Here is a 17636-nt window from a genome sequence, read left to right on the forward strand (position 1 = left end):
AGTTAAATAGCATTGTGTGTGATTTACTGCAGTGAAAGTTACTATGCTGCATTTTCCTGGCTGCAATACAAAGCTGGCAAAATCCCAGACTGAAGCCCACTATCTTTTAGAGGGGTTGGAGATGGTTGGAATATAGTCATTCTATTTTTATTTTTATTTATTAGGATTTATTTACCGCCTTTTTGAAGGAAGTCACTCAAGACGGTGTACAGCAAGAAGCAACAGACAATTACAGCAGTAAAAATATTCAAATAACAATACAAAGTATGGCATAGAGGGGCATAATCGAAAGGGGACGCCCATCTCTAAGGGCGCCCATCTCCGGGGACGGCCCCGGGAAGGGGCAGAGCCAACCGTATTATCGAACAAGATGGGCGCCCATCTTTCATTTCGATAATATGGTCGGGGAAGGCCAAATCTCAACATTTGGACCGCCCTTAGAGATGGCCGACCTCAGTTTTCGCCTATAATGGAAACTAAGGGCGGCCATCTCAAAACCGGCCAAATCCAAGCCATTTGGTCATGGGAGGAGCCAGCATTTGTAGTGCACTGGTCCCCCTCACATGCCAGGACACCAACTGGGCAGCCTAGGGGGCACTGCAGTGGACTTCAAAAATTGCTCCCAGGTGCCTAGCTCCCTTCTGTTGGGAGCTGAGCCCCCCAAATCCCCCCAAAACCCACTCCCCACAACTCTACACCACTACCATAGCCCTTAAGGGTGAAGGGGGGCACCTACGTGTGGATACGGTGGGTTTTGGAGGGCTCACATTTACCACCACACGTGTAACAGGTAGGGGGGAATGGGCCTGGATTCGCCTACCTGAAGTGCACTGCACCCACTAAAACTGCTCCAGGGACCTGCATACTGCTGTCATGGAGCTGGGTATGACATTTGAGGCTGGCATAGAGGCTGGCAAAAAAATGTTTTTAATTTTTTTTTTAGGGTGGGAGGAGGTTAGTGACCACTGAGGGAGTACGGGGAGGTCATCCCCGATTCCCTCCGATGGTCTTCGGACACCTTTTTGAGGCTTGGTCCTGAAAATAAATGGACCAAGTAAAGTCAGCCAAATGCTCGTCAGGGCCGCCCTTCTTTTTTCCATTATCGGCCGAGGGTGCCCATGTGTTAACCACACCCCAGTCTCGCCTTCGCTACACCTCCGACACTCCCCCTTAAATTTTGGCCGCTCCTGCGACGGACTGCAGTTGAGGGCAGCCAAAATCGTTTTTTCGATTATGCCAATTTGGCCGCACCTGAGAGAAGAGCACCCATCTCCCGATTTTTGTCAGAAGATGGGCGCCCTTCTCTTTTGAAAATAAGCAGGATAGTATACTACTTACAATGTCAACACAATACACAATAAAACATTTTAATAGGCAGCATAGGGTATAAGCAAAGATGGAACATATAGCTAGGTTAGAGAGTAAGAGGAGTCAGAAAATAAGGAGACTAATTTAAAGAAAGTTGCACATGAAGTCAGAGAGGTGCTTAAATATGATCTCAGCTAGGGTAGCGGTGTCACATTAGAATACACAGGATTCTATTGCTACAGAGCGTTTTCATTGCTGGGTCAAGTTCAGCGCGGGTTTTAGGTCTCTTCGGCATCTGAGATTGTTTCCTTGTGACTCATTTTCTGACATATCTGGAAAATCATCTCTTTTATGAGACCCCTTAAGCAGGCAGTTTCGCCGAAACATAGATCGGGTCGGGTCTTGTCAATAAAGTACTGGTGTGACGCCCCCACTCTTGAAGGCTCCTTCTGCTCTTCTTGTCTACTGGAATATATTCCCTCCCACTCCGATCCTTTGTAAACAATACTCATCCCCCATTCCTGATCTCTTTTCTTAAATTACAAAAAGCGCCCTTTCCACCACATACTGGCTATCCTGTAATCTAGTTGGGGGGGGGGAAGAAGTGATCCCTCGTCATGCTGTCATGCTCCATAGAGGTAATATCATGGTACTGTCATGATGGGTCAGGCTACCAACTAAGGAATGTTTGCCTGGTGTTAGTATCACAGGATGGTCACTGAGAGCATAATAATGTCATTTTTGGAGAGGAAGTCACCAGAACAGGAGCAACCCAGGGATGCACTTAGCAGAAATGTTGTCATGCTAAGCTGCATTAGTGGTATAACACAGCTTAGTAAAAAGAGCAAAGTTTGTACCTGAAGCAGTGGAGGGTGAAGTGACTTGCCAAGGGCACAGTTGGAGGAACAGGATTTGAACTCTGGCTTCCCCGGTTCTCAATCTGTTACTCTAACCACTAGGCTAATCTAATATAGGAGACATTCACATAACACCTCATGAGTTTAGAAGGTTGGTTTGTAAACAGATGGGCTCTTTTCAAAACAGAAAAATGTCTAAAAAGTGGCATCAAGCAGCATTTGGATGCTTTTCCTCACAAAAATGTCCAAATCAGTATTTTCGAAACCTATTTTAGATGGTTTTCTTTGAAGTCCGTCAGAAGTGCATCCAAATCTCAAGGGGGCATATCAGGGGCGTGTTCAGGGCGGGACTTGGGCGTTCCTGAGACTTAGGCGTTTTCCAGCCATAATGTAAAAAAAACAAAACCGTCCAGGACTGCAAAACAACGAAACTTGTACCAGAACAGGACACTTATTCCCCCTCCTCAACTACCTAATGACACTCTGTACTCTTGAACTTTAACACAATTACTACTCTGTATTTCTGACACCGGAATTGGCGTTCGCCATCACGGTACTATGTAAGCCACATTGAGCCTGGCAAATAGGTGGGAAAATGTGGGATACAAATGAAACAAATAATAAAACTAAGACATTTTGAGCTGGACTTATTTTATAATGAATAAGGCGCAAAAAGGTGCCCTAAATAACCAGATGACCACTGGATGACAATCAGGGATGACCTCCCCTTATTTCCCCATGGTCACTAACCTCCTCCCACCCCCCAAAAATGTGATGAAAACATTACTTGCCAGCCTCAGATGTTATACTCAGGTCCATTAGAATAGCATGCAAGTCCCTGGAGTAGTCTCGTGGTGGGTGCTGTGCACTGCAGACAGATGGACCCAGGCTTCTACCTCCCTCTAAATGTACAGTTGTGGAGGAAACTGTGAGCGCTCCACACACTCACCTGAAACCCACTGTACCCACATATAGGTGCCCCTTCACCCGTAAGGGCTATGGTAGTGGTGTACAGTTGGAGGGTAGTGGGTTTTGGGGGCTCAGCAGACAAGGTAAGGGAACAATGGTCAGATACGTACCTGGGAGCATTTTATGAAGGCCACTGCAGGTGCTCCCTAGGGTGCCCTATTGCTTTCCTGGGATGTCAGGAGGACCAGTGTACTAAAAATGCTGGCTCCTCCTACATCCCAATGGCTTGATTTTGTGCATTTTGCACTTGGATGTTTTTGGAATTTTTTGAAAATGGACCAAAAAACAAAACGTCCAAATCACAGAACCTTCTATTTTTGAAAAAAAAGATAGATGTTTTTCTTTTTTGAAAATGACCTTTCCTATTCAGATTCTGGACGGTTTTTGCAAAACATCCAAATTCAGGCCCCTCAGAATGTCCACTAATCTGAGAATACTTCAAAAATACCATTTCACCACTGTTTTCCCACTTCAGTTCAAGCTGCCTAACTGATCTGCCTGAGAGCCAAGATCTGGCTGGAATGGTGTAGGGGTATGATTCTAAATCATGAAATGAAAGAAAAGGATACTTTTCCTCACACTTTTTAAATAGAAGCACTATCATCCTTCTCCGTGGGGAAATAGATTCCTTTATGCTTGACACCATCATTCTCTCCCTGCTCCACCCTGTTTTCTCCTTATTCGCCCTCCTGCAATCCTCTTAGGTAAGAGACAACAGGATAAGAGTCCCAGGATGTATGGTCGACCTGATCGATCTCCCAACCAGAAATAGAATCAAAGCACTATGCACCTACTTGAATCTCCACTACCCAAGCTGCAAAGGACTCAGATACAAATTAACCTATGCATCCAACTTCTCCTACATAAGCACACAACTGTGGAATGCACTACCAAGACTGCGAAAACAATCTACGACCACCTAAACTTCAGGAGATCTTAAAGACCTACTTATTCAGAAAAGCATTCCCCACCGACCTAACTTATATGCCTCAACCCTGCACACAGCAAACCATAGATTGTACTGGACATTATATATTCCTTCCTATTTTCTATCCCTATGTACCTGAAGATACTATCCTTACCCGACCCTAATATCAAATTGTATTTGTTTCCCTACCGGACTTGGCGAATGCCTTTACGGTATTATGTAAGCCACATTGAGCCTGCAAATAGGTGGGAAAATGTGGGATACAAATGTAACAAATAAAATAGATAAATAAATAAATTACCTTCTTCTAACCTTCATATGTTTAGTAGATGGAAGAGTGCTGCAATAGTATTTTTTTTCCTGTGGGTTTATGTGTTTTTAATAAATTGGTTGACTGTAAAAGCCGGATTGTCAATGTCTTGCTTTAAACTGGTCCTTGAGGTGTAGAACGAGAAAAGGACTTGCCCCAAGTCATTCACAGTAACTAAAAGATGTCCCAGGGTTTCTCATGAATCCTAGGCGCAGTTGTGATCACTAAGACATCTCTTTTCTACCTCTACAAGGACCTACCAGTGAAGTGAAAACTTGCACAGTTGATTCGTATGTTTTGAATGCCAAAGCAAAACAATTGTTTCTAGGGCATGGGTTCTCAACCCAGTCTTGGGACACATCCAGCCAGTCTGGTTTTCAGGATATCCGCAATGAATATTCATGAGGTAGATTTGCATATAATGGAGGTAGTGCATGCAAATTTAGCTCATGCTTATTCATTGTGGGTACCTTGAAAACCTGGCTGGCTGGGTGTGTCCTGAGGACTGAGTTGAGAACCCCTGTTCTAGGGTGAAATTGCCTTCCTCCAGTTGACCTTGAGTAATGTATGTGACATAGACTTTAGGCCAGTAATTGTATCTCTCTCTCTCTCTCTCTCTCTCTCTCTCTCTCTCTCTTTTCAGCTTTTCAAAGGGAAGTTCTTCTTCTGCCAGGGTGAAGATATCAGAAATATCACAAACAAATCAGACTGCCTGGAGGCGAAATACAAATGGGCCCGACACAAATATAATTTTGACAACCTGGGTCAGGTATATATGCAAAGACAAAATAAGTTATGAGTTGTCCCTAACTGTATAGTCTAGATTAAAAGGAATCAAAGCTTGTAGGCTCCCCTCCCCACAATTTCTTCAGTTTAGGTACACTGGAATCAATGAGGTTTTCTAGAGACCCCACAAAAATATTACAATCACATTTTGGTAAGTTAGATCCTTATCCAGCTTATTTTCGAAAGTGATCGCCGGCCATCTTCCGACATAAATCGAGAGATGGCCGGCGATCTCGGAAAAGCGGCGAAATCGGTATAATCGAAAGCTGCTTTTTTGACAGCATTGCCGCTTTCCCGTTGCCTTGCCGGCGAAAGTTCAAAGGGGCGTGTTGCTAGCAAAGCATAGGAGGGACATGGGCGGGCATGGGCGTGGCTACCAGATGGCTAGCTTTTGCAGATAATGGAAAAAAGAGCGGTGTTAAGCAGTATTTCACCGGGTTTACTTGGTCCTTTTATTTTCACGACCAAGCCTCAAAAAGGTGCCCCAACTGACCAGATGACCACTGGAGGGAATGGGGCATGACCTCCCTGTACTCCCCAGTGGTCACCAACCCCCTCCCACACGAAAAAATAAAAATAAAGCACTTTTTTTCCAGCCTGTATGCCAGCCTCAAATGTCATACCCAGGTCCCTGACAGCAGTATGCAAGTCCCTGTAGCAGTTTTTAATGGGTGCAGTGCACTTCAGGCAGGCAGACCCAGGGCCATCCCCCCCCTACCTGTTACACTTGTGGTGCTGTGTTGAGCCCTCCAATCCCCCCCCCCAAAACCCACTGTACCCACATGTAAGTGCCCCCCTTCACCCATAAGGGCTATGGTAATGGAGTAGAGGTGTGGGGAGTGGGTTTGGTGAGGGTTTAGGGGGCTCAGCACCGAAGGTAAGGGAGCTATGCACCTGGGAGCTTTTTTTTGTATTTTTTAAACATTTTTAGAAGTGCCCCCTAGGGTGCCCTGGCATGTCAGGGGGACCAGCGCACTAAAAATGCTGGCTCCTCCCATGACCAAATGCCTTGGATTTCGCCGGGTTTGAGATGGCCGGCATTTTTTTCCATTATCGCTGAAAAACAAAACCAGCGATCTCAAACCCAGCGAACTCTGGCATTTGGCCGGGCTAAACCGTATTATCGAAAAAAAAGATGGCCGGCCATTTTTTCGATAATACGGTTCCGGCCAGCTGTTGCACCACCGCCAAAATAGATTGCCGGCGATCTCTTTCACCGGCGACGTTCGATTATGCCCCTCCAAGTTGTTCAAAGTTATTTGACAGGCAGTTACCAAAAACTCAAAGCAGTATAACACACTGTAAAATTACAGTTTAAAATAGCATCACAGTACAAAAGTAGAAAATAATCATAAGAATTTGGTTAGTCTTAAATTAAATTAAAATAAAACCATCACAATACTAGAATAATAAAAACAATTATAATAGATTAAACAAAAACTGATTAGGATTACGTGTCACTCCCATACCTGTAGCAAAAGCAATTTTATCTACAAACATTCTGTATGTGTTTTATTCTTCATGCCTGACTGAGGTCAATCAACAGATGCTTATTTTATTTCTTTATAGTATTTACGTGGGAGGGCTATGCAATAATATGCCATACACACAATAGTATATCTAAGGATTCATTTCGAAACAGAAAAACGTCCAAAAAGCGGTACATAATTGAGACGTTACTGTACTAAAAACAGATTCAGGGCTAATAGAAGGCTTTTTACGAATCGGACAGAACACAGTTGTGTTATAGAGAAGTGAGGAGAATAAAAATTGAGGTGCTGCATCCCATTAGACAGGGGGTACTGGGCTAGTCAGGTAATAGAAATAATGATGGAGGATGAGCAGAGATACAAGTTTATGAATTTGCAATGCAAGACAGTAAACATTTATTTATTTATTTATTTATTTATTTATTTATTTATTTACCTTTTTTTTTTTTAAGGAATTCACTCAAGGCGGTGTACAGTAAGAATAAATCAAACATAAGCAGTAGACAATTACAGCAGTAAAAATATTCAAATAACAATACAAAGTATGGCATAGTATACTACTTCTCTCTATTTTTCCTTTATTTGGGTTCCTTGGTCTACTATATTCTATAATAACTTACTCCCAAGGATTATCGTATGTATTGACCAAGACCTCCAATGCTATCATTTACTTATCAAACTGACCTCAACACCTCCACCCCTGGTCTATCACCAACTGGTGAAACAGAACCTTTATATAAAGGATACCAGGGATTCTGTGGGGTTGTTTCTTATCATAGGTCTTAATACCCAATTATTATACTTTGTATCCTGCCAAAAAACTGTTTGGTTTGCATTGGCTGACTTGAATCAACACATACTATTACTCAGTTAAGTGCACTATACATGGGACTGAGGGGAGAATTTGGATAGGTATAAGTAATATAAAATGAGGGTATTGGGATACGGATTACGTTTATAAGTAGTGTGGTTAGGATACTTTGATGAAAGATGTAATAGTATGTGTTGATTCAAGTCAGCCAATGCAAACCAAACAGTTTTTTGGCAGGATACAAAGTATAATAATTGGGTATTAAGACCTATGATAAGAAACAACCCCACAGAATCCCTGGTATCCTTTATATAAAGGTCCTGTTTCACCAGTTGGTGATAGACCAGGGGTGGAGGTGTTGAGGTCAGTTTGATAAATAAATGATAGCATTGGAGGTCCTGGTCAATACATACGATAATCCTTGGGAGTAAGTATTATAGAATATAGTATACTACTTACAATGTCAACACAGTACACAATAAAACATTTTAATACACAGCATAGGAGGTAAGCAAAGATGGAACATATAGATAAGTAAGACAGTAAGTGTTGTTAGAAAATAAGGGGACTAATTTTTAAAAAGTTGCACATGAAGTCAGAGAGATGGTAAGTGTACATATATATATATATATATATATATATATATATATATATATATACACTTACTATCTTTCTGATATATATATATATATATATATTATATTATATTATATTATATTATATTATATTATATTATATTATATTATATTATATAGTAAAAGAGTAAAAAGGGCAGTGTCATGAGATGCGGAGAAAAGACAACAGGAGCCCCATGTAGAATGTGGGATCTACCACACAAGCGGGATATTAAAGTACTGCTGGACCAGTCAAGAAGGGCAAAAAGAAGCTGACACTGCCCTTGGGTCATCTTCCGATTGCAACCTGCAACATACTGCCGCAAAGGTGGCCAACACAGTATACAGTATAAGTGTATGTTCAGGGAAAGGTGTATGTGACACTCATAAGAAACCATGTGGTTTTTGATCTGCATTATTGCATACAAGATGTTACGAACAGCATAGGTGACTGTGGGCAGCACGGATGTCAGAGAGAGTCCCATATGCCAAGGGACCCAAGGGACAGTGATACATACATTTAAAAAAAGTTTAGTAGTATCCACAACTATGGAGAAATTAGAGATTCAACAACATGTAGAATCCTCTTAAGTGAATTTGGTTACAGATTCCAGTAATTTATTTATTTGAAGAGTGTCCCAGTAGTTAGAGCAGTGGGCTAAGCGAAGGTTCAAATTTCATTTCTACCACCGATGTTCCTTGTGATTTTAGACAACTCACTTCAACTTCTGTTACCTCAGTTATAAAGAGGTCAGTATTTAAAATATTGGTCTGGGTGACTTTGATGTTTCCAGAACAAATCTTGAAATTCCTCTCCTTCCACCCTGCTTAAAATTTATCTGACCAATGAAGAGGGAATTTATTTATAAAATCGTCTATACAGATACAATTTTGGAGATGTCCCAGTTAAGTTTTTCTGTGATGAAGTCCATGATTTTGCATGAACTATAACCAAAAAAAAACACCTGTGAAACCAATATGCAGATCATGCAAATGAGCCATCAAATCACATTAATGTCCAATTTCAAAGATCTGCAGTGAAGTTAGTATATTGGCTTCTTTTTATTTAACAATGGCATTATGGGAATCATCAGCCATGAGGGAGGGAGTCTGGGTCAATGTTCTATTGAGGGGGAAAGTTATCAACATGAGCTACTGTTAAGACGTTATTTGTTTGTTAACCCCAGTTATTAGTAACTAGGTCTCATTACATAGGTAAAGTAACATATCTTAATGGTAGCCTACATTGATAACTTCCTTAATGACCAGATAAGGTAGAGGGAGGTATGTAAAAGTAAAAAAGGTAAGGTGACAAGTGAAAATGTAAACATTTTTTCTTCTTCAAATGCCCAGGCCCTGATGTCTCTCTTTGTCTTGGCTTCGAAAGATGGTTGGGTAGACATTATGTATGATGGCCTGGATGCAGTAGGCGTTGATCAACAGGTACATTTTGCTTTATTTATTTATTTATTGGGATCCATTAACTATTTAATTTACTTCTCTAACTTACTAAAGGTATCTTAAACAGGTGTATTGTACAACAATGTCTTTCAATCTTTCAAAATAAATGTAATTGGCAAACAAAACTTTAGTCAAAAAAGAATCCTCCAGAATAAGTTCATCTTTAAAAAAAAAAACCACCAAAATTAACCTAATGGCAACTACTCCATTTTTTGTTCAACCTAAAAAGAAAGCATGCTAATATTTCCAAAACTGGACATTGTACATATGGACTTGGACTAGAATTGAGTTAACCTGCAGGCTGTATAAACAAACGGGTCAGTATTGAAAAGTTCTGATCAGCACCTGCTATCCAGATAAGTGCTGCTGAGTGGTATATATGGGAGCACTATCTAGATAGTGAATATCCTTGCAGATTGCCTCTGCACTATGGGAGAAAATTCAGTAAATGCCACCTAAAGCTAGACGCTGGGATAATCTGCAACGAGGGACCCTTTTACAAAGCGTCAATAAGCCCAACGCAGGCTTACCACATGCCAACCTAGAACTACCACCGGCATGCTGGCTTGTGCATGCCAGAACACATTTTTTGTTTTATAGTGCGGCACTAACCTGGTAATTAGGCATCGCTCCACGCAGGGCCGCCGAGAGGGGGGCAAAATTCCCCAGGCCCGGGCTTCCAAGGGGGGGGCCCGGTGCTGGGGTCAGGCCGCCGGCGCTGCAATCCCCGCTCTCACCTGCGTGCCTCCTCGGCTCCGGGCCCCCTGCATTCAAAGCGGCAGTCACAGATCACCTCTCTTCTGGCCTTCCCTCCCTGTGTCCCGCCCTCGCGGAAACCGGAAGTTACATCAGACGACGGCAGGACACAGGGAGGGAAGGGCAGAAGACACACGATCTGCGACTGCCGCTTTGAATGAAGGGGGCCCGGAGCCGTGGAGGCAGGCAGGTGAGACCGCGGACTGCAGCAGTGGGGGGGCGGGGCAGCGGGGGGGCGGAGGCAGGGCGGCCTTGCCCCGGGCCCAGCCTAGTCTCTCAGCGGCCCTGGCTCCACGCTGCCCAGTTACAGCCAGGTTACCGCGAGAGCCCTTTTTGCTACCTCAATGGCTAGTGGTAAGTGTAATCTTACCACATGACCATTTTTTAGGGACTTTTTAACCTACAGTTAGGCGTGGTTGATAGACTATAGCACATAAAGCCAGGGAACGTGCCTACATTTAGGTGTAGCCATTTACGCCACTGAAAACCTGGTGTAAATACCTGCACCTAAATAGAGGCTCGTTCCCCTGAATCCTATAACCACGAACCTAAATTTGAGGATTGCCCCTGACAAGCCCACACTCCGTCCATGGCCGCACCCCTTTTTTCAGCTACACATGTTAGAATTTATGCGTGCCTCTTTTTAGAATATGCCTACAAAGAAGCGTGCGTAAATTCCAATTATTGCCAATTAGTGATGCTAATTAGTTATCGGCCAATGATCATCACTGATTGGCTCGTTACTCAATTAAGGTGCATATGTAAATTGGGCACACGCCCAATTTAATGCTTGCAACACGCCACACCTTATATAGAATCTGGGGGTTATTGTATATAAACTGTTGCAGGTAATGTGGATGCACATAACGCCACCTACTGAGATGGTGGTAATGGCTCCATGTTATTTGCTACAGTATGTTAACAGTTAGGGGGTCTTTTACAAAGCCACGTTAGCGTTTTTAGCTCGTACTAAAAATCAGCTGGCGGTAAACGCTGAGATGCCCGTTATATTCCTATGGGCATCTCAATGTTTACCGCCAGCTGATTTTTAGTTCGAGCTAAAAACGCTAACGTGGCTTTGTAAAAGACACCATTAATGTGTGATGTTGTGGAATGTGGCTCGGTCCCCAGTCCATTCCACATTTGTCAGTTAATCCAAGGATTAGGGAATCCCCCTATTCATCACCTGATCCTGCGACAACGGCAATGACTCGGACCACGCCTCCTCCAATTTTCCCTAGGTTCACCTTGACCCTACCCTTGATTATCTCAATCTAACCTAAAACTAGCACCTCTTCCTACCTCCTCTAATCCCTCTCCTTTATTATATTACCTACCGTGTTTCCCCGAAAATAAGACACTGTCTTATATTAATTTTTGCCCCCCAAAATGCGCTAGGTCTTATTTTTCAGGGAAACATCGGGGTTGGCCCGCCCGCCCTCCGTCGCTCCCAGAACTAACCTTAAACGCCTCCTTTCACCTTCGCAGCAAGCAGCAGCAGGGCAGGCAACTCCTTCCTTCCATGTCCCGCCCTCGCCTGATGTAACGTCCGCGAGGGCGGGGCACAAAAGGAAGGAGAGGTCTGCCCTGCTGCTGCTTGCTGCGAAGGTGAAAGGAGGCGTTTAAAGTTAGTTCCAGGAGCGACGGAGGGCGGGTGGAGGGGGGGCCCGGTGACCTCGGGTGGGGGGGGCGGCCCGGGGGTGGCCTTGTCCGGCTCTCGGCGGCCCTGCTTTCAAACAAAAATTTGCTAGGTCTTACTTTCGGGGGAGGCCTTATATCTAGCAATTCAGGAAAACCTCTTCTAGGTCTTACTTTCGGAGAAACAGGGTATCTACACTTTCCCATTACTCTGCTAAGCTTAGCCTGTTTTCTCTGACTATACTTTGTATTCCTATTACTATGTAAGCCGCATTGAACCTGCTGTGAGTGGGAAAGTGCGGGGTACAAGTGTAACAAATAAATAAATAAATTAGCACATACTGAGCATCAAGCTGCTAATTCCCACATTTAACTACTTAATGCACAGCAGTAAAAGGGGGCCATAATTAACCTATTTATTGCATTTCTTAGCTTTTTATATATTTTAATTACATAGTAACATAGTAAATGACGGCAGAAAAAGACCTGCACGGTCCATCTAGTCTGCCCACGATAAACTCATATGTGTATACCTTACCTTGATTTGTACCTGTCTTTTTCAGGGCACAGACCGTATAAGTCTGCCCAGCAGTATTTCCCGCCTCCCAACCACCAGTCCCGCCTCCCATCACCGGCTCCGGCACAGACCCCGTATAAGTCTGCCCTCCCCCATCCTAGCCTCTTAACCACCAACCCCTCTTCCCCCCGCCACCCAATTTCAGCTAAGCTTCTGTGGATCCATTCCTTCTGCACAGGATTCCTTTATGCCTGTCCCACGCATGTTTGAATTCCATTACCGTTTTCATCTCCACCACCTCCCGCGGGAGGGCATTCCAAGCGTTCACCACCCTCTCCGTGAAGAAATACTTCCTGACATCTTTCCTGAGTCTGCCCCCCTTCAATCTCATTTCATGTCCTCTCGTTCTACCGCCTTCCCATCTCCGGAAAAGATTCGTTTGCGGATTAATACCATTCAAATATTTGAACGTCTGTATCATATCACCCCTGTTCCTCCTTTCCTCCAGGAATTGTATATAACCTGCCTATTAGAATAACACTTTCACCTTATTAAAAATAAAATCCACAACAAAAGAAGGTTAAAAATAAGTTTTATATGTAATGGTATTTTTCTTTGAAAAACAAAAAAGAAGAAGAATCAGTGTCCACAGGAGACGCCACGAAGGAACAAAAGAGCAGAGGTGGCCAAAGAGTGGAGGTGTAGACACAAACCAATTAAAGTACCTTTATTGGCAAAGAGTGGCAGTGGAGGAGTGGCCTAGTGGTTAGGGTGGTGGACTTTGGTCCTGGGGAACTGAGGAACTGAGTTCGATTCCCGGCACAGGCAGCTCCTTGTGACTCTGGGCAAGTCACTTAACCCTCCATTGCCCCATGTAAGCCGCATTGAGCCTGCCATGAGTGGGAAAGCGCAGGGTACAAATGTAACAAAAATAAAATAGATACTATTGGAGATTCCACATGGAATGTTGCTACTATTGGAGATTCTACATGGGATGTTGCTACTATTGGAGATTCTACATGGAATGTTGCTACTATTGGAGATTCTACATGGGATGTTGCTATTCCACTAGCAACATTCCATGTAGAAGGCTGCGCAGGCTTCTGTTTCTGTGAGTCTGACGTCCTGCACATACGTGCAGAACGTCAGACTCGCAGAAGCCTGTGCGGCCACATTGGTGATCTGCAAGGGCCGACTTCTACATGGAATGTTGCTAGTGTTACTAGTGGAATAGCAACATTCCATGTAGAATCTCAAATAGTAGCAACAGTGGAGGAGTGGCCTAGTGGTTAGGGTGGTGGACTTTGGTCCTGAGGAACTGAGTTTGATTCCTGGAACAGGCAGCTCCTTGTGACTCTGGGCAAGTCACTTAACCCTCCATTGCCTGCCGCATTGAGCCTGCCATCAGTGGGAAAGCGCGGGGTACAAACGTAACAAAAAAAAAAAAAAGACCCGACATGGCTGTTTGCAGGACCCCTGATGCAGACATCTTCACTGAAACATGGCCGTGTCAGCTCTCTTTGCCAATAAAATGCCGGTTGCAGTGGTAAAAAAAAATAACTGGATAGTTGCTGGAGCTGTATATCTGGATAAGGTGGTAAGCGCCAGATCCAATCAGCCAGTTATCCGGATAATTTCCGACGGCTTTCTATCTGCCCTAAGGGGCTCATTTTCAAAGCACTTAGACTTGCAAAGTTCCATAGGTTAGTCTAAGTGCTTTGAAAATATGCCAGTGGTCACATTATCCAAATAGCTATTTATTTTATTTTTATTTATTTTATTTTCAGCACTTGATATACTGCTAGTGATCCCTGAGGCAACTATGCGGTTTACAATTTCTATTATAGGTGCTTTGCACTGTCCCTAATGGGCTCACAATCTAAGTTGCGTATTGTACCTGGGGCATTGGAGGGCTAAGGTGGTCTTTTACAAAGACGCAATAGTGTTTTTAGTGTGCGCTAATGATTAGAGTGCGCTAAACGCTAGAGATGCCTATAGGAATATATGCTTAGTAATATAGCGGCATAAAGATGAAGGGAGTAAATATCCAACAGTCCACAGTACACTCTGCTTCAATATAATACAGATTCAATAAGTGATAATCAACCAAGGCGTTTGTTAAAGAGACATCAGATTAAACTACCTGCCTCTGAAATGGCTATTTATAAGCCAAGCATTTTGAACAAGGAGGCGGTAACGCAATCCTCATAGGTCCCATATTTTTACCAATTTTTAAAATCTTTTCGTTAAATTTTCTTAGCTACTTATCTTATTTGTATTAGACTTTTTAGTTTTGTCTTTAAATAGTATAGTAGTTAGCTTTTCAGCAGTCAACACTAATATGTGGTGGAAACCCAATATCACCAACATAGATCCATGTTTCGCATATTGCTGTTTCAAGGTAGTCTCCTAGGTTTCAGACTATGCGAAACTGACCTTTAAGTGCATCCACTCTGCAGCCCCCCATTACCTCTCCACTCTCATCTCTCCCTACATTCCTCCCCGTGAACTCCGCTCACTGGACAAATCTCTCTTGTCGTCCCCCTTCTCCTCCACTGCTAACTCCAGACCTCGTTCCTTTTCCCTCGCGGCACCTTATGCCTGGAATAGACTTCCTGAACCTGTACGTCTAGCTCCATCTCTACCTGTTTTCAAATCCATGCTGAAAACCCACCTTTTCACTGCTGCTTTTGGCTCCTAGCCACTACTCATTTGCCCTCCCCCCCCCCCCCCTTGTTCCTTCTCACCCAGTACTTCCCTCTCCCTTAATTGTCTTGTCTGTCTGTATTATTTTAGATTGTAAGCTCTATTGAGCAGGGACTGTCTCTCTGTGTCAGGTGTTCAGCGCTGCGTGCGTCTGGTAGCGCTATACAAATGCTAATAATAATAACTATCACTTAAGCTATTATTGAATCTGTATTATATTGAAGCAGAGTGTGCTGTGGACTATAGGAATATATGGGCATTTCTAGCATTTAGCCCACACTTATTTTTAGCGTGTGCTGAAAACACTAGCACTCCTTTGTAAAAGGATCCCTAAGTGACTTGTCCAGGGTCACACCAAGCTGCAGAGGGAACTGAACTTGGTTCCCCAGGATCTGAACCCTACTGCTGGCCATCAGGCAGGCAGCTGGAATTGAACCCGGTTCCCCAGGGTCCGCAAACCACTGCAATAACCATTAGGCCACTCCCCCACTCAACACTCTCTGGATATGTTATGTCACTGCCTTGGCTCCACTCAAACTCCCCACCGGCACTATCCATGTACTGCTGGATTCTGTATAGGTCCTCCAGAGCTGGGCACACAAATTTGGGAATGGATCATAGATCTGTGCACAAATTAATTAGCTCATTAGGCATTAATTATCAATAATTGGCAATATCAAGCACTTAATTGGCAGTAATTAGGAGTTACATGCAGGTCTGTCCTACGCCCTATCCTATAACATGCACAGCTAAATTTTATAGCGCACAACTCCAAAAGGGGCGTGGCCATGGGAGGGACATCTGTGAGTCAGGGGAATTCACAGGATTTAGGCGTGATGTTATAGAATAATGTCATTTGCGTGTCTAACTGCCATGAGTTGGACACCAACATTTACACCAGAGCTAAGGTAGTGTTCTATAAAGGTCATTCCGTGCAGATCACCATTTACAGAATATTAACTTAGGGGGTCCTTTTACTAAACGCTGAACTAAGGCTCTAGGTGTTTCCTTGCAGTGCATTTCTGATGACAAACAGCACGGCAATACCTGGTTTCAATTCACAATGGCAGAGGCAAATAATCTCCTATATAAGCACACAACTATGGAACTCACTGCCAAAAGCTGTGAAAACAACCTACGACCATCTAAACGTCAGGAAATCACTAAAAACCAACCTGTTCAAAAAGGCATACCCTACCGACCCAACATAAATGCCTACACTCAGCAAAACCAAAGCTCGTAATGGACACTATATAACTTCTCCTCTCTTCGATTCCCATTGTGCCTGAACCTTAATTGACCACAACATCACCATGTATTTGTTTCTCTACCGGACTTGGCGAACACCTTTATGGTACTATGTAAGCCACATTGAGCCTACAAATAGGTGGGAAAATGTAGGATACAAATGTAACAAATAAATAAACTGTGGGGAAAAGGGCCCTGCGGTAGCAGCGAAGCGCTTTTTCTGGACACATTTACAGAATCTGGCCCTAATTGTAACACGGAGCCATTACTACCATCTCAGTAGGTGGAATTAAGTGTATCTGCGTTACCTGCAACAGTTCGTCTTCAATAAGTGTATTCTCTTTGCATTTACTCTACTACTACTACTACTACTATTTAGCATTTCTATAGCGTTACAAAGTGTACGCAGTGCTGCACAAACATAGAAGAAAGACAGTCCCTGCTCAAAGAGCTTACAATCTAATAGACAAAAATAAAGCAAGCAAATCAATTAATGTGTAGAGGAAAGAGGAGAGGAGGGTAGGTGGGGCGAGTGGTTACAAGTCAAAAGCAATGTTAAAGGGGTGGGCTTTCAATCTACATTTAAAGATGGTCAAGGATGGGGCAAGACGTAGGGGCTCAGGAAATCTACTCCTGGGTAAAAGGCTGGGAAGACCCCAACAGTTAAAGCAAAGGCTTTGCACTCACCACGCAACGCAGTTACTGTGGCCATGACCGCGCTGGAAATGCACACTTTTAATATATTAGTAAAAAGGGGCTTCAGTCTTGATTATTCGCATGATCCATTTCCTGCTGGGATTTGTCTTTGTAGGGCTATTACTAGACTCTGGTGCTTTTAAGTGGGAGCGTTGCTTGCCTTGTGTGCATTTCTTCATTTCTGTTTTACAGCCGAGCATGAACCACAACCCTTGGATGCTCCTCTATTTCATCTCCTTCCTGCTGATCGTTGCTTTCTTTGTCCTCAACATGTTCGTGGGGGTTGTGGTGGAGAATTTTCACAAGTGCCGTCAACATCAAGAAGAGGAGGAAGCAAAGAGACGAGAAGAGAAGAGACTCCGCCGGATGGAGAAAAAGAGAAGGAGTAAGGAGAAACAGCTGGCTGGTCGGTAGTCTTTCCACATCTTTGAGTCCTGCTTGACCTTTGACATAAGCCTTAGCTTCTTGCTCTAGCACCTGCTAATTGGTTATTTCCCCTCCCCCAAGAGCATGTCCCGCTGTAGATTTTTGCATGAAGGCA

The 17636-nt window shown here is 43.5% G+C and overlaps 1 protein-coding gene across 1 annotated transcript in view; it reads left to right on the forward strand.

Moving 5' to 3' along the window:
* Nucleotides 1-17636, forward strand: part of CACNA1G (calcium voltage-gated channel subunit alpha1 G) — a 274000-nt gene that overhangs the window by 171958 nt on the left and 84406 nt on the right. Inside the window, 3 exon segments of the mRNA XM_030208360.1 lie at nucleotides 5016-5141; nucleotides 9427-9516; nucleotides 17288-17501. Of these exon segments, the coding sequence (XP_030064220.1) occupies nucleotides 5016-5141; nucleotides 9427-9516; nucleotides 17288-17501 (430 nt within the window).

The sequence above is a fragment of the Microcaecilia unicolor genome, chromosome 6 (assembly GCF_901765095.1).
Source record: "Microcaecilia unicolor chromosome 6, aMicUni1.1, whole genome shotgun sequence".
In the NCBI taxonomy this organism is placed as follows: domain Eukaryota; kingdom Metazoa; phylum Chordata; class Amphibia; order Gymnophiona; family Siphonopidae; genus Microcaecilia; species Microcaecilia unicolor.